This window comes from Syngnathus typhle, linkage group LG9 (assembly GCF_033458585.1).
Source record: "Syngnathus typhle isolate RoL2023-S1 ecotype Sweden linkage group LG9, RoL_Styp_1.0, whole genome shotgun sequence".
Lineage (NCBI taxonomy): Eukaryota > Metazoa > Chordata > Actinopteri > Syngnathiformes > Syngnathidae > Syngnathus > Syngnathus typhle.
This window is the reverse complement of record NC_083746.1, coordinates 9,056,917-9,079,000: the sequence shown is the minus strand read 5'-3', so window position 1 is coordinate 9,079,000 and position 22,084 is coordinate 9,056,917. Positions and strand designations below refer to the sequence as shown.

The following is a 22,084-nucleotide window of genomic DNA, read 5'->3' as shown; positions in this document are numbered from 1 at the left end:
AATCAGAATTGCAAACACCACTCTGAATATATTATCTAATGGGTTGTCTATTTATGTAAATGTGACATTTTATTCACAAAATTAAAATAGAAGATTGACAGTATCTCCAAGCAGAATCTCTAAGCACCGGATCAGTCAAGGACGCATTCATTCATGTTGCTACAAATAAATTGATTATAAGACGCCAAGGTCTCAATTTATCCTATGGTATGAATTCAAAGGGAATATTTTTCTAAATGAAAAGCCATATTGTATGGAAACACAATCCGCTGACACAGCTTTCACATTATTAAGAATGTCTCAGTCAGATAAGTTTAGAAAAACCTGAGGCCCTCCTCAGTTTGTCACTTGCATCAGCTCGTTCGGCTTTTTAAATGCCCGATTTAGAAGTTCGCCTGAATAGGCGTTGACTGAATAGAATACCCAAATCCTGCTTGGAGGCTGTGAATGCTTTAGCCCTAATGGCTAAACCATGATAACTGCTTTCTTAAATGTGCTGCTGCAGGAAAAAGGGAAGGGGTGGTCTTGGAAGATGCTGAGGGGAATGATGAGCTTCCTTTCCATTAGCTGATTGAATTTGAAGTTCTGCAGGCGGGCAATTGTTTGCTTGCAAGCATTCGATACGAGCATTCAAAAAAAAGTCCCATCCGGCCATGCCACCGTTTAAGATGCAGGTGGCCTGTTTTAAAAATGCTTTGGCGCATTCCCCCCCCAGCCAGCCTTGCCATGTTTTGAGTGAAAGCTTAATGGAGCATCGTGTGCTGAAGTCGCTGGCCAGCTGTGTTAGACATACCTCGTAGTAGGATCCAGCTTTTACGCGTGTGCGATGACAGATTGAGTAAATAATACATTTTACTTTCCAGCACCATTGCTGGCTTCCTTGAGAGAAGAGAAATGGACATGTTTAAAGTGTTGCTTTTCTTCAGAACCAGGTCAACAACTGTGATATTTATCTTGGGGGAGCTGGCACATAGTTTAGTCCAGGCAATATTTAAGTCAGGGTTCCAAACTTTTCATATGTTTGAGTAATCATTTGCATGGTATGAATATTAAAAGATTTGGGAGCATGGTCTGTGGTAGACATTTATAGTTGAAATTATATGGTAAACAATATTTTAAAAATAGGTCAAATAGCACTGTAGTGTCTTCCCCTCACTAGGTCAATCACATACATGTTTCAAGCCTTTGTGTTAAATGCTCATGAGTGAAAGCCACAACCCGCACACACGTGCATGCCTGAAAACAAAACAGATGCTTGGCTGCATGTGCTTATTTGCAAGACAAGAGAGCCTCACTCACATTTTCACAGATGGAGTGATGACCTTGTGAATTCACCAGCTGCTCCTGCAGGAATAAGTATCTGTGATTACTGACCGTGTAGATCTTCTTCCTGGGCTTGATTTTAACCCATACATGAATTAGATGATGCAGATGATGACGCAAACGGGTGGGGGCGCTCTGCACTCAGTACACACTGCTGCTCCATAGCGCAGCAGTCAGTCAGTCAGTAGCTTTCCAGGGTGCTGAAAGTCAGAGCGCATCCTCCTCTGTGTCGACTCCGAACCTCCACTACCCTTTTTCTCGCAGTGTTTCTTTCACTTGGACCCTCTGTGGGGATTTTGATGGACTCTTCTGTTGGATGGATGTGTACGCACCCGTGTATGCGCAACAAGATTGTGCATTAATATTCATTTGCACCACCGGGGAATACTGAATGAATGTTCAAGGGATTAAAAATCAGATCTCGTTCACCGTTTGGACTTGAATTGATCTCTGAGGTGAGTTGGCTGAGGGTGAATTTGACGCAGAGCTACTTTAACAAGGACGTAATGTCAACACGGAAACTCACAGGTTAAAAGGTTTGCGTTTATTTGTTGTAAAAAAAAAAAAAACAGCATCCAATTGTATTATTTTTCTTGGAAGCTGGTGAAGTTTTCAAAAAGACAAACCCATTACCTACAGGTTTGGATTTGGACGAAGTGAAGAGAGGAGACTGATAATTCAAAACACGGTGAGTTAAATAGTAATACTATTAAATGACATTAACAGAGTGCATATTGTGCACAAATTAAGCATTAGAATCATTTGAAGCTAAGGAGAAAACATGGGGAGTAAAGTAAGACTATTTAAGTATTGTACAAATGATGTTGCGCACGATATTGGTTCAATTATTAAGCGTGCATAAATGATGCCAAATGCCTGTTGAGCGGAATGGGGGATGGAATGAGTACCATAGGATAACCTTCAGTGGATACAACAATAAAATGCAAGTGGCTTTAAATGCATGCTTGGGGGCTCCAGGTGCATGACATTTAAATGTATGGTTGTCCTTGTTCCCCCGCAGCAGGCGGATGTGACAATGATGGTCATGCTACTACAGGGTTGGGCGGATCCAGAATGGACACCGCTGGTTTAGGGATGTCATCCCTGTAAATCCCGTTGAATGTGGATCTTTACGCCGCGGTGAAGGATGGCTCCCGCCCTCTCGACCGCCTTCGTCCTCCTGTTGTTGGCCCACCTCGGCCTCGCCGCCACTATGGTCACTGACCTCGAGGATTACGCCGGAGACGAAGCGGAGCGGGCGGCTGGTGAAAGCCTCGTGTTTGATGACTACCGGGGGAAAGGATGCGTGGACGACAGCGGTTTTGTCTACAAGCTCGGAGAGCGCTTCTACCCGGGCCACTCCAATTGTCCATGCATGTGCACGGAGGACGGGCCCGTGTGCGATCAGCCCGAGTGCCCCAAACTTCATCCTAAGTGCACCAAAGTGGAGCACAACGGCTGCTGCCCCGAATGCAAGGAAGTCAAAAACTTTTGCGAGTACCGAGGCAAAACGTACAAAATTCTGGAAGAGTATAAGGTGAGCTGTGGCTTATTTTTCCAGTCATGTCTTGCATTGGAGGTGGTGGGATTGTATTAAGTAGAACAAAATGAAATGTTTATTAATTATTGTTTATTTATATAAATGAATAAAATTAAATTAAAAATATATATATTTATTATTATTATCATCATCATCATCATTATATCATCATCACTATCATGATCATTACTATTATCACTAACACTACTATTATCACTATCACTACTATTATCACTATTATTGTTGTTAGTTATTGTTATTATTATTATTATTATTATTATTATTATTATTATTATTATTATTATTATTATTATTATTGAGCCAGGCAATGATCTTGACCACATGCTCTAAGAAATTTTAGGAATTACGATGTGATGGAAATTATATTTTATTTGCGTAGAGGGAAAATGTCGGTTTTATTTTGGCATGAAGGAGGTCCAGCCAGCCAGCCAGCCAGGGGTGTAAATATGGCTTACTGTTGGAGTCATTTCATTGCCCCTGCAGCATCAGACATGCCCTAAACCTAAACCACCGCCAGAAGACAGATGGGAGTAATATTTGTATTTATGGACACTGATTCATAGCTAGCATAAGGCATTTTCTTTTCCTGTGGCCCATTAAAGATCGTGACATCACTGTCTGGGCTCAGATATGACTTGGGATCCTGCCTTAAAACGCTGCATAAAAATCTCATAACTATAATTAAAAGATTTTGGAGACAGTTTTGTAACTAACAGTTAATCAGAGGTGGTCAATTTGTGCTGTCTTCAAAGATTTTGCTAAAACAGTCAAACCAAATTGTAATGGACAAAATTGTGGGTACCATAAGGAAAATGGTCAATGAGCTACTAATTTGAAAGTGAGGAGACTAAAATTTGTCAAAATGCATATTGGCAAACCAGAATGTCCTTAATTTAGGCAGATGAGACAAAACTGAACATTTTTTGGCGGGCCACATTGTTTACAGCTACTAAAATAGAACAAACGTGGTAGCACTTATCAGCATGAAATTTTAATTTGACTCCGTGTTACAAGAAGACACTTTTGGGAAAGTTTCACAGCATAGCGTCTAACAAGTGTCAAACATGTAACCAAGATGTAGCTCAAGGACAGACATCAATCCCAAATCTGCTCGGGATTGACGTGAAAGTCTTGCAGCGAGCCCTGCCCTGCAGGTACAGTGTTGGATTACAAAGAGCGGCGTATGTTTCTGTCCAATTTTAAACAATAAGATGCCTGACCCTGAAACGAGATTGCTCTCCCACAACACAGGAGAGAATTGAATTATTGTGTTAGTGAAACAAACAAAGCATTTATTTGGCCTAGACTGACAGACCACATTCAAAAATCTATATTTTGTCCGGAATTATGATTCACCACAGGTGTGTTACATCCGCGGGTGCATGGATGCCATTGATCGGAGTATTGACGTTCAATCTTTCTGTTAACATTGCAGTTGCATTGGCAGACATTTTGATATGACCTGGAAGTCAAAAATACTATCATTAAATAAAGATAGAAAACAACAGAAGAGGGGAAATCAAAGTCACTCACGCAATAGCAAGTAAGTAAGTAAGTAAAAAGATTGAAAAGTTTGGTCAGACGTTCTAAAATAAACCGAAAGAACCGATTACACCCGAGGGCTTTCGTTTTCAGGCAACCTCATTACATAAAGGCCAATTGCCTCTTACTGAACTCCCATTTATGAATACAAATAAGAGAAGAAGTTCACTTTTGGTTAGGGAAACCTCTCTAGTGCCATTTCAAAGCTGTTCAGAGCATCAAGACATCGCACACAAACACATCAGTAATTACTCGTACTGCAGCGTCTCGACGCTGACATAAACGAGATCATACATCTCATAAAAAGTGATAAAAACGATTACTCCGATTGATTTTACCGTCCTGTTTACCGCTGTCGACAAAGGTTCTAATGAAGGAACTTTATGAAGTGCACGCAATTATGACTTTTATACCTGCTTGAAATGACTTGTGACTTAAGTCGACATGTCAAGACGGTCTTGCTCTTGTCTATGACCTTAATTTGAATAGCAGCAAATTGCACATTGGACCCATTCCAGTCATTCTTATTAACTAAATATAAACTCAATGATTCATCCTCAAGTGCTTTAAATTGTGAAATGAAATGTTAATGAGGAAAGACTTTTCTCCCCACCTAAACTATTTAAGCTACTATTTTGTATCGTATTGGGAAATGCAGTCCGGCAGAAAAGCTGTGCCAAATATAGATGCACTGTAAAATGTGTATTGTTGTCACCATTGTTATTCATAGCGTAATTTCCCGGTTTGGCAGCCAATCAACTAAGAATCCAAATGGGTGTAAACTAGATCTTTAAGCCTCATTTAAATAATTGTCCTGTTCCAGTATTGTATTTCTGTTTGCGCTGCACTTTTTTCCCTGTTTAGCAACTTCAAAGTGACACATAATTGATAATCTGCTGCTGAGCTAGGACTCTGTAAACAAGATGGGTGTAGAGTAATAATATTAAATTCACATAAGTGAATGTTTGTCAATAGGGCTCTTATCTGGTTTTAGATCTGTTGAGGAGGTTGTAGACAATTGGTAAGATAAACCACGTTTTAAAATCCTTATAAAGCAAAGTTGAGCAGGATTGTACCAAGTTTGGGGAAGCCACTTTGCGCTATTTGTTTGTTTACAGGAACTCATGTTATGATGATATAATACTAGATCGACACACAGTACTTATCAAAATTGTAAAATGATGTGGCGGGCCCTGTCTGGCCCCCGGGCCTTGAGTTTGATACCTGTGCAGTACTGGGTATATTCACATACAAAACCAAAGTTTGGTATTCTCATAATGGCTGTTAACCTTTATGTTAGTTGAATGATTATATAAACAAACTAATATGCAACATCTTACATCTATCTATTTGATAGGCTACACCAGCTGCTCTGAGCCAAGTTCTATGCACGTCTGGACATAATGTTTCTGCTTTTTTGGGTAATAAATTTTTAACTGGCATTTGAGACTTTACTTAAGCATTGTAGGGGTTGACAAAAGTAGATTTCCACCAATGTGAAGCACATGAGATACAGTGTGGATTGTAAATTGTACTCTTTCGATTGGAAGGCCTGTTTGAAGGTTGTTTATTCATTGATTCTCCTTTGTCCCAATGTCCTTGGATTATTTTGCAGGGCTGGCTGTCACAGATTATCATGGTGATTACAAAAATCTGGAAATAATGAAAGCCACAGAAACACAAACGTAATAAGAGCTCAGAGGGTAAAATTGATTTCCTTCTTTTGTCAGAACTAGTAAAACTCCAGCAAGTCACCTTCAAGATTCTTTTCCCAACATTGACTCACAATATAAAGTAGACGTGGATTGAATACTGAGATTAACTCAAATGTTGAGCATTGCAATTTTGTGATGTGAATGCGGAAGAGCTCACATTTCATGAAGGATAAAAGAAAAAGAAGATTTTACTGTTTGGGGAATTTTGATATTACACAACTGGGAAACCTTTCAAGATTTTCAAGGCAGCAAAAGATATCTTCAGCAATTTCATTCAAGGTCACCCCTGGCCGTGACTGATGTTGGTTTCAAAACACTATTTCACTCCTTAATTTCATGGTCTCTGTTAATCAACTGATATAATTGAAAAATAAACTTGAGTTGCATGGACAATTTAATTTGGACAAAGCCAATTTTCCAAAATGGAGAAAAGGAGTACATTCAAGCACAAACATTCCCAGCTCAGTAACTCATCTAACCCGTTTCCTATTTTTCCTTCCCTTTTTTCCAGCCGTCACCTTGTGAATGGTGCCGTTGCGAACCGAATAACGAGGTACACTGTGTGGTTTCTGACTGCGCCGTCCCGGAGTGCGTCAACCCTGTGTATGAACCGGAGCAATGCTGCCCCATCTGTAAAAACGGTAAACTCATCCATTCACACGCTCTCTTGACAAGTTATTAAAAATAGATGAAATGATGGGAAGTTTATTTGGGAAGCGGATGTAATTTATGTAGGTCTATTATGAATTTGAAGTATTACCACAGGTCCACTGGACACTAATGAGTGGTAGTTACTTTTAATTCTAAATGACACACTAAGCGGCGTATACATTATCACATTGATTAAAAGGCATGGTTGGAGGGGAGTAATGGCTCTTTGGAAAGGCTTTTATCTCCCAGTTGCACAATGTACGCAGCCGATCCACCAAATTAACACAAAGGGGGTCGGTGGTTATGGACGAGGTGAAGTCGGCCAGATGGATAAGACAAAGACAAATTGCAAAAATCATCAACAAAGTGATCAGGACAAAATAACCGAATATATGAATAATATATTAAATGAAATTGGGATGGAACTTGTACTATTTTTGATACAGCATACTTTGGACTTTCACTTGAATAGTTTTGTAAAGAAACATTATTATTTACTGTATCACTAATCTATTTATTTCCAAGGTTGGTACAAAAGGCAGGGAGGCTAGGCAAGATGAACTCAAAATAAAATGAATATATTTCCAGAAAAATAAAACAAGGCATGTGAAATAAAAAAAGGCTGCACATTGACAGAAGTTAAAAAAAACTGAGACATGGAAGGATAACATTCAACAGGAGCTACAAACAAATGGATTAAACCTTAACCTTTTTGGAGGTACCCAACCCCACCAGTTTCATATGGGCATTCACCGAACCCTTCTTTAGTGAAAAATAAAATATTAGTTTGAAAACACAAGACATCAATGTTTTTTTACTGGTGCACAAAATGAGCCAGGCATGAACATCACATTCTTCCAAGTACAAAACCAACGCAATGCATGAATTCAAAACAAACTACATACCTGCAAATCAGTGTGACTTCTGCTCTTGCCTTTGCAAGACCCGTTCAGATATGTGTCATCATGAATTTACACGATAAATCAGGTGTGTTCGGACCTCCGCAGTGGAGCCTCTGCCGAAACCCAGGTTAAGAACCACTGGATTAAACGAAGAGTGCAAGGAGGCTGCAGGAAACTAAATTCGAGCCAGCTCATGAAATAACAAGGACCACCTGGACAGGAGAACTGGTTTGGAGAGTGATTGGTTAACAAACAGGAACAGGATGATGACAACAGGTGGAAACCCTAACAAGGGAAAAAAAACAACAACAACATGAAACTAAACCAGATTTACCTCAAACAAAACCAAATACAATTTCTGGTTCATGGTCACCTCCATGTCTCAGCGACTCAAAGAAAAATAATAAATTAATGGACTGTTGAACTAAATATATTTTTCTGAACCTAAATATGAATTAGCTTCATAAATCAAGGAAATCCCATCTCTTCACTTAGTTCCGCGATATTAAGACCGACGAAATGACCCTTGTCTGCAGTATGGTCATACAGTCTGTCATTACCTCAGAAAGAGAATAACCCTGAGGCTGAAACGGCGCTACTTGACTGCTTCTCTTTGACCCAAAGCAAAGATAATCACTCCCGTGCGCTACCAAAGGTATTTTGTGCTCACCATTGCATTCCTCAAAACGCCATTTAAAACTTCTAGCCAGATTACTTTCATTGTCAAGTGGTGAATGCCCTCTAGGCCCTGGCAATGTCGCTCATTAAAATTCATGCTGAAGTTTCTACCTTTTTTTTTTTGTCCCCTCCCCCTTTTGCTTTGCAGAACTGTAGCGCTCATCTGCATTTGTGTGGAATCGTCTCTCGCTTCCCTTCAGGGGCCATAGGAAGTGATGTGAAAATGAACTCATTAGCTAATGATTGATTACTCTACTAATCTCTCTGATTCTAAATTATGAGGAAAATTCTGTTTTGTTTTCAATTCATTGCATGAAATGCGCTCAGTGGTGTGCGCCTCGTTGTAACGTTACCAAAATGAACTCAATTTCACTTTTAGACTTAGAGGAACACATACAGAGGAAATAAATTGAAGGCTAATGATACAGGACCTCACTTCACATTTTCCTTCCCACTTTCTTTTCTGTCATCCGCCTCCACGCACCCTTTTTTTTGTCTTCATGTTGACTACATAGTGTGACTTAATAAGGCACACCTCAGCAGACCAAGAGATGCTTCTTGGAGAGAGATATAATCCATCCTGAAAGGACACGGTGACAACCCATGGCATTTAAGGCTAGGTTTGTCATTTTGACGCTCCCTCGAGGGCTCCGGCTCGAGGGCTCCGGGTCGAGCTCCGGCAGCAAAATAAATCTCAATGAGAAAGCCGTCCCGCGTGAACGTGGAAGCAAGACTATAATAAGGGTCGTACTCCTTCTACAAACATTTGGGACAGATGGCAAGCGAGTAGGGAGGGCAACAACAAAAAGTTGCCTTGGGGAAATTTCAAAATTGAAATACGCCGCACTCGATCTTGGTATACCAGAGTCATCTTGCTATTAAGAGATTTGTCAATACTTTTTTTTGTGAAGCCTAAGGTGGAACATTTTATGGGCTGATTTAAAGACTAATTCAAAGTCACCGCTATGCCTTTTTAACGGCTGAATGATGGACTGAAACAATTAAATGCGGGAAGGATTCATGGCATCTGCTTGTTCGTTTGGACTCGATCATCTGAAGAAAAGGAGAAAAGTATTTTTGTCAATGAGCCGCACAGCTGTACTACAATTGTTCTGCATGTTGCTGGAGAACCGTGAGGCCTTTTTTTCTTGACACATCCGATGTGATGAACATCCTTCCCGAGCGGGTTTTCAAACTCTCCCGTCTGTTCCTTTCTCTACTTGAGCCAGTCCCGAGCCAACGCCTGGCACTCGCCCATGCTCGAGGCGCATTAGGATGCAAAGCGCTTCGTGTCCAGGGAGAAGGGGAGACTAACAAAAGAGCTTATGTGTTGCAAAAACAAGCCCGTCTGTGCACGGCCGTGAAAATAGTCTGCCCTGACTCTCTCTCCCAACTGCATCCCCTCATCTTGTCGAGTTAATTCCTCCCTTTGATGTTTTCCCATGCGGCAGGTCCCAATTGCTTCGCCGGATCGACGATCATCCCGGCCGGAATTGAAGTCAAAGTGGACGACTGCACCATCTGTCGTTGCCACACTGGCGATTGGTGGAAACCGGCGCAGTGCTTGCGGCGGGAATGCCTCAACGGGCAGTCGTCGTAGAGAGACTACGGCGGGGATGCGAGATCAGCCCAGGCGCAGCCCTGCCGACCATTTTATAGGATTGACTGGGCAGGCAGAGCACAACTCTGAAACAATATAGGACAAGCGTCACATGATTGTTGACGGTGACGACGACGACGGTCTTTTCCCCCCGCAACTTTTCTCTCATATTTGCTGATTTTGACTCGCTTAACTTGCTGCTGTCAATCACCGTGGGCAACGTGAATCCATCATAGTGATTGTTTTTGTTGTAGCTGTCTGACACAACCAAACAGCTTGGAAAAGAACTGGAAGCACACTTGTCTGTGCTGGGTTGGGTTTTCTTTACTCTCTCTCAGGAGAATCAACACCAGAAAGCACAGAGTGTCAAATATTCACTCTGAAAGCTTGTTTACGAGATGCACACCACGTTTAAACGTGTATTTTACAAACGTGGTATTAATTCACATCCAGCACTGTTTAATAAGTAGATTGTGTTAATTAGTGCTGCGTCAGCATACAATAAAAAAAATACTATTAAAGTTTAAATCTTTGGTGTGGCCAAATTTACAATGGTAAACCTATAAATATGTTAAATTAAGAACTGTTGTTGTTACACTTTAAAATGAATTTCACAAACAATGAAATCGTTAATGTTTTGACACACTGAGACCATCAGTATGAGAAATTTGATTGCAACTGTGATTGTCTTTATGTCTTTTCATGCGGGAACAAAAAACTAGCAATGAAAATTGTCGCTTTTGTTGAGTTTGCCCTATCATCAACCAATTATATTTTTAGAACAGTCCGGTTCATAATAATTGGGGAGGTTAAACATTAGTCAAATTGAATTCAAAAACAAATGTTTTTAACTGACCTTCACTGATGTGTGTGTTTTTTTTTTGGTCAGAGAATCTTATCCTCCAAATATGACAACAAACCATATGTTTTCACTCGCAAACAAACTCATTAGCGTGCCATGAGAGGTCCGCTTCCATTTTCTTTAATCAAGTCGTTTTCAATGTTTTAAATCCTCCAGCTGGGTGCTTGATGCTGCTGCAGCAGCCTGCAGACGTAGCAGACAAAAGAGGCAATCTGCAAATGCTTTTAAGCAGCATTAACATGCATATTGTCATCTTGAAGAAGCACTAGCACTCAATTCCTTCAACTGCAGTAGAAATCTATGCCTGTTTTTGCTAAATATTCTATCTGCGTTCCATTTCAATAGCACTGATGTGTTCTGCTATATAAACTGAAGTTTCACAGTACTGTCAAAATGCACCATGTTATTTTGCTGCACTGATAGCAAAAATGTCACTGAGCAAACCTCAAACACACTTCATTGTTTGTCCTGTTAATTAGTAGACTATTTTTGAATTCATGGAGGGTGAAGAAGATCTACATACATTTTATTGCTTGCCTGGCATATGATCAACCGCTCTATTTTTTTTGCCTCTATTAATCATTCTATTTGCTGTTTCAAAATCACTGCTGTGAATTTCAATGCTAGTGGTTGCTAGGATATTATGCTAAATTGTATTTCATGAAATCAGAGGAGTGCAGATAGGGCCAACAAGCTAACATTTATCACATGAAAAATAATCGACTACATTACTGTCTAGTTGTGTCATACATCACCTAAGCCCCGCCCCTGACCTACATCCAGATGATCTCTTCCTGTTAACCTTTGACAGCCATTCTTGGGTGCTGATGGATGCGTTGCCTAATGGCAGCGGCTTGCAACCTATAATTAAATAGAAGTGAACATCAGATAAAGACCAATGACTTATGAGCGGTTGGTTGATGCTGGGGGAAGAAGAAATTTGGTTCAATCTCGGGCACAAAAACTGAGCTATGGTCAAATCCATTATTAAGAGGTGGTGATTTAGTGTCTTTCTATGTGAAAAGACAGAGCCATCTATCCGGCTTGAGCTATGTCGACACTTTTGCTTTATCAATCACAACCATAGTGCTCCCAGACATCTTAGGGCTAATAAACTGTTATTTATCTTCATTAAACATCTCACAACCTTATTAGAATTCAGTCTACGTGTATATGCTGATACAATTTGGAATTAGTCTACCGGGCGGCAAGAAAAAGACACAAATGTCTGTGAGTGCTTGACGAAAAGAAAAGGCTGTGAGGAATCACGCTCACCGCTGAAGCCTTTTAGCTTGAAGAAGGATAAACGAAGGTTGCTCTCTGACTTCATGCAAGAGCACAAAAGGTTTCGACGTGAATAAGCAACTGTTGTCTAGACTGGTTGAAGCCTGTCCAATGGCTAGGAGCAAACAACGGACTGGACTGGACCCTGGAGCACTCCACCGGTTAATTACAAGGCCATCCCAAATGATGCATTGAGTGGATATTGATCCCACGGAAGATCTACGCAAATCGTCTACGTCAGCCACGACATAGCTAACGGCCTTTCCATGTCAATATAGCTTGAACCATGTTGGACTGTTGACTTATCGATTGTTATTTTTAAAGCAGTTAATCGATCGGAATGTTTTTAAAACGCCTCACGCCAGGCCACCAACTGGTTGCAAGTGAATCAACAGCTCCTCTGCTGGTTGCATCCATGTACTGCATCCAATCCAAGCAGTGGATTCCTCATCATTGACTACTCAGCAGTAAATGTATTCATCACAAGTCGGAAAGACAATATAATCAAAGATTGTTTTATTTGTATTACTTTTGTCGGGAAATTTGTCGATAAAATGTGCCTGGAACAGAAAGACAAACACTGTTAGCATACAATCAGTTGTTTTCATTTTTGGGGAGCATTACGGGTTGTTTTGTGGACAGTTGAGTTTAGACTGAAAACACAAATTACAAAACAACCCTCGGTGCTCCACATGTTGTTTCGATGTAAATAACTTCCAATATACTATATCTGTGTGCAAAGTGTATTATCATGATGCCAAACTATTTTGTTAAATAGACATGAAATGAAGTGTTATTCTGCAAAAAGGGATTTTTGGTCTTTTTTTATTGCTCTGTTCAAGATTTTCAGGAAAAGTTTGTAAATGTGAAATCAAACCAAATGATTTAAAGCAAAACTGGGGCCCAACATGCTTAATAGATCAGCACATCATCACAATCACCAGGTTTCTTTCAATAGATTGCTTGAAAAGAGAATGTGAGGAAAAATAAGTGGCTTTCTTTAGTTCAAGGACATAAAATGTGGTTTCATTAGAAGCGCTTCCTTGCCCCTTATCATTTAACGGCCTAGTGCAGCTTAGAACGGACAAGGGATGAAATTTTAGCACCGCAAAAGTAATCAATAGCAGTTAGGTGCATTCTAATAGCGGGCCAGTCGCTCTTGAATACAATTTACACATATTATACTCACAATACACACAACCCTAACAAAATGCTTATTTATTCTCCTCATGCCAGTGCGGCAGCAGTTTATCTGCATTTTTATAACATCCAATTTAGGGTAACAAACCACTTTCAATCAATTCTGTCAGGGACTTTGCACTTGCATTTTCAAAAAGATTTTTCATTATCTTTTCCTTGGAAATTAGAAGGATTTGTTCAGAGCTGCTTGCTTCTTCTGTTTAATTTGCAGCACAGCAAGAGGAGCGTTTTGTGTAGAGTGTGGTCAACAAAATAAACCAGAGGTCAAGATTTTTTAGGAAGCCAAGTGATAAGTGAATTTTTAGCAGCCCCAAGCTTCAACCTTTTGCAACAGAATATAACGTCCATCGAGCAAAGATAGATTGAGATGATTATCTACAATTTCCATGAACCAAATCCCCCAATAATTCTTCAAATCAAATCTACAAAACTATTTTTCCAGGTTTTTACGCTTTTCAACACCACTTTGCTGCTCACAAGTTTTTAGTTGTTTTTTTTTACTCTGCCAAATGTTAAACAGAGTGGCACCTGGAGGAGGTACGAAAAATACAACTGGTTCATGAAGCGAATTTGAAGCATCATTTTCTCATGGTACAAAGTTTGATAGACGCTTCTGAAATTTCAGGAGGGGAAAATTTGTTCAAATTATCTTTGTTATTGTAAATCTTCAAGCGGGGAAATGATCAGATTGAGACTGTTGAATGATTAACATGATAAGGAGCAATTACAAAAGCTGACGTTAAGAATACTCACGCTAATTCAAAGTTTGGTACAGGGAGAATTCGGAAAGATGTGATACAGTCAATGACCCAGGTAGAAGGAGCAGACCACACTTTGCCCTTCCGAATCAGTGAGGGTTTGTGAGGACCCTGCCGGTCAAAGATGATGTACTGGGTGCCGAGGGCTTGGTCCGATCCCGGCAAAGCGTGGTAGGCAGCAGCACTGAGGGTTTGAGTCACATCACTGTCGGGCTTGGGCCGCCGACTCAGGAGTTGACCTCCTCCGTCACGGAGTAGCTTGGCTAGCTCGTCTTTTTTGTGCGATTTAAAGGAACCCAAGAGAAAGAAGAAACAGCCATCGAACAGCGGTGGGAGCTACAAGGGGCACATCATGAGAGAGAATAAATTCCTGTAGTTGTTTCAGATTTTGGCTTTCTTATGTGTAAAATAATCTAGGAACGAATTGATTACAGTCTTGTTTGGTCTCAAACCAATTAAGGTCATCAATAGTTATTAAGCAAAGCGTGTCTGTGTCTTCTTTACCAAGCTGCATCGGTTGATGCGACTGCGTTGGGGGCCTTCGCCCGCTTCGTGCTCGTTTTCTGGCATCCGCTTGCCTGCCTGCAGACATGCCTCCACCCCTGGCATGGAGAAATCAAAGCCACCACTAATTATATTGACTTGAAAGAGCGGGACGACAAAGCTAATGTTGTTTAATGAGTTGGAAGTCTTCAAGTACTGGCAAACAGTGCTTGCTTGATAAAAAATAATGCCAGCAACGTGATTAAGTTGATGACGCGGCTCTTGTTTTGTCTGTCTTCAGAGAGTCAAATTACCGCATTGTGAAAGCTAGCTTTGTGTTTTGTCAAGTAACCATTTATATAAAAGTATCAGACACACATTTGTTTTGATCATGGAACCCAACGGTTATTTCATGTCATCCCGGCAGTATTTACACAAACCTGTTACATATCTAAAACCACGTTCCCAGGAGTCGCATCTTAAGGCTAGTGAGTAGAACTGCTTTTGGATGAGAAAACGCGAGAACATTTCATAACCACGGTGAGCCTCTCGGAGTTAATTTCCAATGCACATGACATCAGATAGTCTTCCTACTTATTTGCATATTGTGCATATTAAGAATCAGCCTATGCTTCACACTTTAATTAAGCACAAGTTTAGCAGACTCCAGCAGACACACACTGTGGTTAATTGCCACAGATAGAAAATGGCGCTAAGTGCACTGGAGTAATTAGCATTTTAGATAATTACTCTTATCAAGACTGAATGCAGAATCGGGTCACATTTAACAATTGATTACTTCTTTGTAATTGTGGTTGTAAGCTAATTTTCAGATTGGAATTGTTTTTTGTGACACACCTAATACAAGCAAGATAAAAATTGTAAAAAAAATAAATATGCAAAGCATATTCCGTAAATATACCGGTATTATTGGATATTGGATAAGTGGCCATTAAGTTTAGATCAAAAACATTACCTAGGATTTGAGCTGATGAGAAGAAATATTTTGTTTTTTGTACTGGATGCATAGTTTTATACTGGCAAAGTACTGGCTGCCAAAACTATTACTACTGGAATTGAGAGCATTCATTCACTGAACATTGGGACTGAAATACATTTTGAGGTGTTGCGATGGACTCAAAGTGGCACGGCAGACCTTGGCCTGGTTGACAGCGGTAGCATACAAAGACAGGTGGCGCTGACAGCTCCGCTGCCATATGTGAGCAAGGACGCACGCACACGGACAAAAACAGATAGCATGTCACTGAGACTGTCATGTGGGAGACAAGCTGTGTCGGGGACTCGGCCCGTGGGAATGAAATAGAGGCTTTTTTCTCTTTTTCTTCTGACGCATCCCACCGTATATTAAGATAGGAATTGCAGCACAAAATGACTCACTTGTGAAGAATAATAAGAAGTGGGTTGGCTACGCGACAGACACGGTCAAGAAATGGCTTTTAAGAGCAAGAGTCAGCCTGTTGCTTTTTTGTTTCTTACTTAGAATATAATGATGTCAGAGTTGTTGGCCAAATTTGTAGATGTAACCTCCAAAAAGGTAGCAGAAAGAACATTTTGCCGGTAACACTGAAACACTGTGTTTTAAGAGACTCGTGCCCAATGCAACAGTCAGACAAGTTGATATTTCAAGATGAGAACACAGATAATGCCCTTGCTTGTAGCTTTGTAAGCGTTTTTGGAACCTGCTCACTTTCATTGTCTGTGTGTGATTGATGACATTAAGACAACAAGCAATATTTTTCAAACCTTGAATTCATGGAAACTCTTCACTTTTTCTTGTTAGCAGAAAACGCATATCACATCTTTGAAATTCACAAAATGAATGCGACATGACTATCCAAATAGCAACGGGGTGCTTATTACCATGATGATACTTAGCTTACAGCTGTATTTGACAATCCAGCAGCCTGCAAGAAGTCCGAGGAGAGTGGAGTAAGTGCTCGGCATGGGTCCCTCTGGCACCACAAGATGACTCACTGGGAGACGGCAACACACATAAAACATTATGTTAGCAGCCCCCAATGGTGTCGTTAGAGTGGATCTATTTCTCCATTGAGACACTGTCGCAAACTTGCATCTTTCATAATTGTTTTGGCTTCCAAATACACCTCTCGCTGATAATTAACAAAACTGCCTGAAGGCAATCAGAAATTGTGATTCGAGGGCAGTCCAAATTTTAACTCAAACTCATTACTCGAACTAGTCACATCAGTGAAGATGATAGTGAAGCCCAAGCAATTACACCCGGAGGGTAAAACTCATTGCACGCTGCAGTTGCCATTGATTTGTTGCCTTCTAATTTGAGTCAAAATCCTTGGCTGCAATTGCCGACTTGTTTTGAGCGACATATTAAAAAACCTGCAAAAGTTGAATAGGGGCAAACTTCAATATCAATTGCTTTCTGCATTTTGCACAGACAATACGAAGAGATGATGGAAGGAGCGGTAACAAGACTCATTTACTCCTGACGGCGATAGTGTTTGACTTTGCAATACACCAAACCTTTAAGTAAACGGTGTTTGAAAACATATTACACGGAATAAAACTATAGAACTAAAACGATCAACAGAGAGCAGATTTATAGGCAATCATTTGATGTACATTAGCTGCTCATAAACAATATTTAAAGCCAAAGGGGGGTAGTTTGCTTCAAACATCAGATTCAGAATGTTAGCGTAATGTGTTTGGCCTGCTTCTCCAAATTAAAAATCTTATAAGCCATATTGAATTCCTCGTTTTCTTTCTCCTTCAGTTGGAAGAGCCAAGCATCTGCTTGCATAATTTGTAATCACTTTTAAAAAATGTAACAATGAGTTTCCACAGACCTTACATGCAAAATAGACCTGTAGTGTTTGTGAGATCTTTTTTTTGTCTTCAAGACAAAGACCGTACCTGAAGAAGTAACGGAGTCCGTTATTCTCCCATCCAAAAGCCGGCTCAGTTTTGCAATCTGATGCTGGTCTGTTTGCGACAGCTTGCTCGACACAAACAAAACCATTTCTTCTTGCTTAGCGCAATTAACCGCCTATGAAAAAATGAGGAGTTTGGAATTTAATCTCCACACAAGATAGAGATTTCAATGGCAGGAAGAAAAAAATAATAAATTAGACATACGACAGAGCGAGCAGCCGGGCTGTTAGTAGATGTGCTGGCATTTTGGGTTTCCTCAGACACTTCCTGGAAGACTTCCAGCATTTCCCGATTTGCAGCGTAGTCTGCAGGCCGCTTGCCATCAAGATTTCTATGAAGAAGACGATTTGAATTGTAATAAGGATTCACAATTACATAATTTGCTATGAGTGAGACAATCTATAGGTCACACCCAGTCATACTCAAAATTAGGCAAGGTTCAGGGTTGTTCAAAAAACTCCTGCAGAATAAACCTGTATTTTGACAAAAAAAAATGACATATCAGTAGATGTGATTTGTATTTAGGATGATGGAGCAATGGTAAAATGTGTGCACTTGACTGAAGACACAAATATGGTTTTTCATCGAGTGCTTCGGGATTCAATCGAGTTGTCTTATCAATACTTGTCAGGTTTTATCTGAAGACAACAGAGCGGGGAATATAATTTATTTATTTAGTTTTTTAAATCCATTGAGACGAGCCCAGTTGGTTGTCTGAAAATTTAGGCATCAGCAAAGATAACACCTGGGGGATAATTAATAGGTCCACTGGTCCATAAAACGTTTCATTTGGGTTCTGACTTCCTGCAAAAAAGTTAGGGCACACACACACTAACCGATTTATGCAACTGCACATGAGAGCTGAAGAGGAGAAAAAAAAATGATGAGGAAGGCAGTCAAGAACAATCTCTCACAAGCCATTGCTCCAAAACACGAGAGAGGAAGCCATAAGTGCGGCACTTGTCAAAGTCAGGGAGAAGAGATTGTAGCTGTTGCACCGAATACATCACAAAAGCACAAGAGAGAGAAAGGCTATCTCTTGGATTTAGAAATTACAAGCGCCGTTTCTATTGTAAGACTTGAAGACGAAGCAAATGACTGCGTAGTGCACGTCTGCAGTAACATATTTACAAAAACCAAATCTGCTGCATGCCAAAGCTTCCATTAGAGATTGCATTGGCAGATGTCTTGAATTGCTTCTTCTGACTGCATGCTGCATAAAACCGCTACCTGACAGAAAGAAACTTACAGCACATTCCGCGAGGCTCCAAACTGCAGCAGCAATTTGACAACGGCTATGTGCCCGTTTCGCACGGCATCGTGAAGCGGAGAGTCGTTTTTGTAGCCGGGAGTGTTGAGCAGGGACCCCCTTGATAACAGCGTCTCCACAACTGCCAGATGGCCCAGGTTACATGCCTCGTGCTGAAATAAAGAAACATGTGCTAGATTTACTCTTTGGCGTCTTTAATCCAAGTCAACAGCTTGTGTGGCATATATTCAGAAGGAACATAAATGTGGTAAAGTGCCCTTTTTTTTTTTTTTTTTATGTAAGTGGGCTGGTGAAGTACGACTGGGAATGAAGTCACATCGAAGCCTTGGTTGAATTCTGTATTTAAGTCCGTGCAGGTTCTTGGTCATACCAGAGGTGTCCATCCTGCATTATCCTTCAGGTTGGGGTCAGCTCCCTGGTCCAGTAGTTCCTTGACACCCTCGACATCCCCCTGCAGGACAACCAACGAGAATTTAACAACCCCGACATTATAAAGCTGCTGACAAAACGGGAAAAAATGGAACTCTGAAGTGTATTCCAGCACTTGCCGGGCAATCAATGTGGCGTACATAATGAGCGCCGTAGTGCTAGTCAACTCAACATGAGGAATTACATTTTATGACTATTCGAACAAACAGGAGGGAAGAGTCGGTTGGACATTCTGCCGGCCTCGAGGTGATTACATAAAAGCTTCCAACCAACTGTGAAGGAGCAAACTGAATATTATCCTCTGATGCAACTTTCATCAGCATTTCAATCATCACAGAAAAAAACAACAACGATTGGTTCTGAGAATGTCAAAGGAGAGTTACGCTAGGAAACTAATTGCGTTTGACTTCTGCTGAAAAGTGATGACAAGCAAGGGAAATGGTCAATTCAGCAACCGTCTTTTCACTGACGTTTAAAATAAAATGAGCAATTGGCTATATCAAATGAATAATTAAAACAGCTCATACGAAAATCTATGTAGGTTACCTTTATCGCGGCTAAATGCAGCAGGGTCTCTCCTTTGTGGTTCTTCTTCACGACCGTTGGGCTCCCTGGGTTAGCACGAGAAGCACGAGAAGAAGGAGATTTTCTACTTTGCGTAAGTGGAAGAGTGGGACTCTCCCCTCCACCTTCTCGGGGGAGCTTTTTACACCTCCGCTTAGGCAAAGACGGAGAATTAGCGACAGCGGGAGACGAGTGACCCAATGATTTTTGACAGCTGGTCGTTGAGGCTGTTGGCCTTTTCGGTGTGGTCTCCAGGGCAACGACCTCTCCCTCCGGTCTTTGGCGTTTTGAGGAACGCCGTGGAGACGAAAGGTCGGTTTGTTTTTTAGGGATCGTTTTGAGGATGGAGGCGGGCACTGTGTCGTAAACGGTGTCGGATTTGTTCAGCGTTGAGCTCTTGGGTGGATCGACACGACCTTCTGTGAGTCCGTCTCTCAAGGTGCGCGTGCTAGACACAGGTCGGAGATCATTGATGCAAGTTGCGCCATCAGGGCTGATGAAGGAAACTTTTTTATGAGACGTACTTTCACCTTCCACGTCAAAATGCTCTGATTGCTCCTTTATAATCCTCCATTGCTCGTTTATACTATCAAGATTCTTCCTCACCATCTGTCTACTTTGTTTCTTTGAGGCTCTTTGTGTCGTTTTCTTTCTGCCGCCAATCTTTTTCGCATTTGTCCCCGTCTTCCTGTTCTGTTTTTTATTACTGGACTTTGCTGGCGAAGAGGAGCCAGAGTCTTGAGAGGACGAGGTGAAGTTGAAAATGGTCATGTCACCGACTGCTGCCGCGGAAGCTCCGGGCTGAGCTTCAGACTTGCTTTCAGGTGTGGTGACTTCTGGATTTCTTTTCACCACGCAACGCATTTTGCGGCTGCGAGGGCTGAGCCAGATCTTGAAATTCTTCTTGCATTTTAAGACGGTGCCCTCATTTTGTTGACGCATTATCTCCGAGGAGTCTGTGCAATGAGAATTGACAATATGCTTAGGTGAATGTGGAACTGGCATCAAAACAGCTTTGTCATTTCTGAGTGGAAAGGAAGCAAATATTGACTTATTTTTATGCTAGCCACATGGTCTGTGCACAGACCATGATTAATTGCAGTACATAATAACAGTCATTAGAGAGACGCTGCGGGAAAGTAAAGAAACTCTCCGCCTACAATGTCATCATGTAAATGTTTGACTTTACCACCGTGACAAAAGAGCGGAAGGCAATAAATAAAGCGGAAACGTGTTTCACAGCTGAGCACAATTTTACCTGCTTGTCCATCAGGGTACAACATGGCCTCCAAGTCACAGAAGAGCGGTATGATACTATTGAGCTGTCTGTTGGTTTTGATGTCTTTCACCCAGGAAGGGCTGTGACAAACCACACAGCCATCACCTGCCTTTGGGCCTGCACACGACCTAGGAAATGAAAATACCCCAAACGTCATTGAGATCCCAATTTATAACTAATTTTCAATACAAACTCAATGAATACAAATACTTGGTTGGAATATAAAAAAAAAAAAGTGGTGTATTTACACAACTCCAAGCATTTTTGAAGGCATCTACAGTATTTGAGTGAATGTCACAACACTAATCTTTATGCACGTGTTATGGAGTCTTGCACCCTCTGCATTGTGTTTTGCACAACGACCATCCCATCTCATCTTGCAGCCAATTTAAATTGGTGGGCTTCCACTGTGGCGTATGTGCCTTCAATTCCGTGCAGTTAGAATGTGACACTGACGGTAAATCAACATGCGGACGTGATTGCAAAGTACAGTCGAGTCTTATTTACATACGTGTGCATTTCTGCAGGGTAAAAAGTAAGTATGTCATTTTACCTGCACAGCATATGCTCACATGTCCCAAGACAAACAGGATCCTTCAGCAACTGGGAACTTGCATTAAAAGCAAAACAAAAATTGTATTCAATGCACAAGACTCCTAAATAAACGTTAGTAAAGCAGCGTCACAAATTCTAGTGATATAACGTCGTTACGTGAAGGATTTGCAAGATCAGTTTGTCAAAATGAACTTACCATTTTGAACAAAGTAGCAGATGTCGAAAGTTGGCGATCGCTTCTTTGGTGTTCTTCCACTCGTTTGTTTGTGCCACAGCAATTGCATCCATTGCTGTAAAAATCGATTTCTCACTCTGTTCAGATTTTGGAAAAGAACCCCTGATGTTGACAAATAAAGAAGAAGCGACTAACTTCCTGGTTTCTCGCATCTCCCGCCTGTTTGAGTGACGTCACTGTTGCCTACAGCGACGACGTCCTTCCGGTGCCCTCCCAAAGGTTATCCCAAATTACAAGCACATGAATTTACAGATTGGGGAAATTG

The 22,084-nt window shown here is 40.9% G+C and overlaps 2 protein-coding genes across 2 annotated transcripts; one reads left to right on the top strand and one right to left on the bottom strand.

Annotated features, from left to right (window-relative positions):
• Nucleotides 1-2,443: 2,443 nt before the first annotated feature.
• vwc2l (von Willebrand factor C domain containing 2 like) lies at nucleotides 2,444-10,015 on the top strand. Its single transcript, XM_061287922.1, is given in 3 exon segments — nucleotides 2,444-2,860; nucleotides 6,653-6,782; nucleotides 9,824-10,015. Coding segments are annotated over 3 exon segments (696 nt in total). The 3' UTR covers nucleotides 9,973-10,015.
• Nucleotides 10,016-12,619: 2,604 nt separating this feature from the next.
• On the bottom strand, nucleotides 12,620-22,074 carry bard1 (BRCA1 associated RING domain 1). Its single transcript, XM_061287444.1, has 11 exons — nucleotides 21,781-22,074; nucleotides 21,583-21,639; nucleotides 21,009-21,157; nucleotides 19,733-20,706; nucleotides 19,128-19,208; nucleotides 18,737-18,909; nucleotides 17,692-17,818; nucleotides 17,470-17,602; nucleotides 16,461-16,553; nucleotides 14,581-14,678; nucleotides 12,620-14,412 (listed from the first exon to the last, which is right to left on the bottom strand). The coding sequence occupies exons 1-11, from the start codon at nucleotides 21,969-21,971 to the stop codon at nucleotides 14,068-14,070; spliced, it is 2,421 nt and encodes an 806-aa protein (XP_061143428.1). The 5' UTR covers nucleotides 21,972-22,074; the 3' UTR covers nucleotides 12,620-14,067.
• Between the last annotated feature and the right edge of the window lie 10 nt (nucleotides 22,075-22,084).

Coding starts and splice junctions, on each gene's coding strand:
- bard1 (XM_061287444.1), bottom strand. CDS start 21,971: ATGCGAGAAACCAGGAAGTTAGTCGCTTCTTCTTTATTTGTCAACATC. Junction 21,158..21,582: donor TGTGAGCATATGCTGTGCAG/GTAAAATGACAT, acceptor TTCATTTCCTAG/GTCGTGTGCAGGCCCAAAGG. Junction 14,413..14,580: donor GCATCAACCGATGCAGCTTG/GTAAAGAAGACA, acceptor TGCCCCTTGTAG/CTCCCACCGCTGTTCGATGG.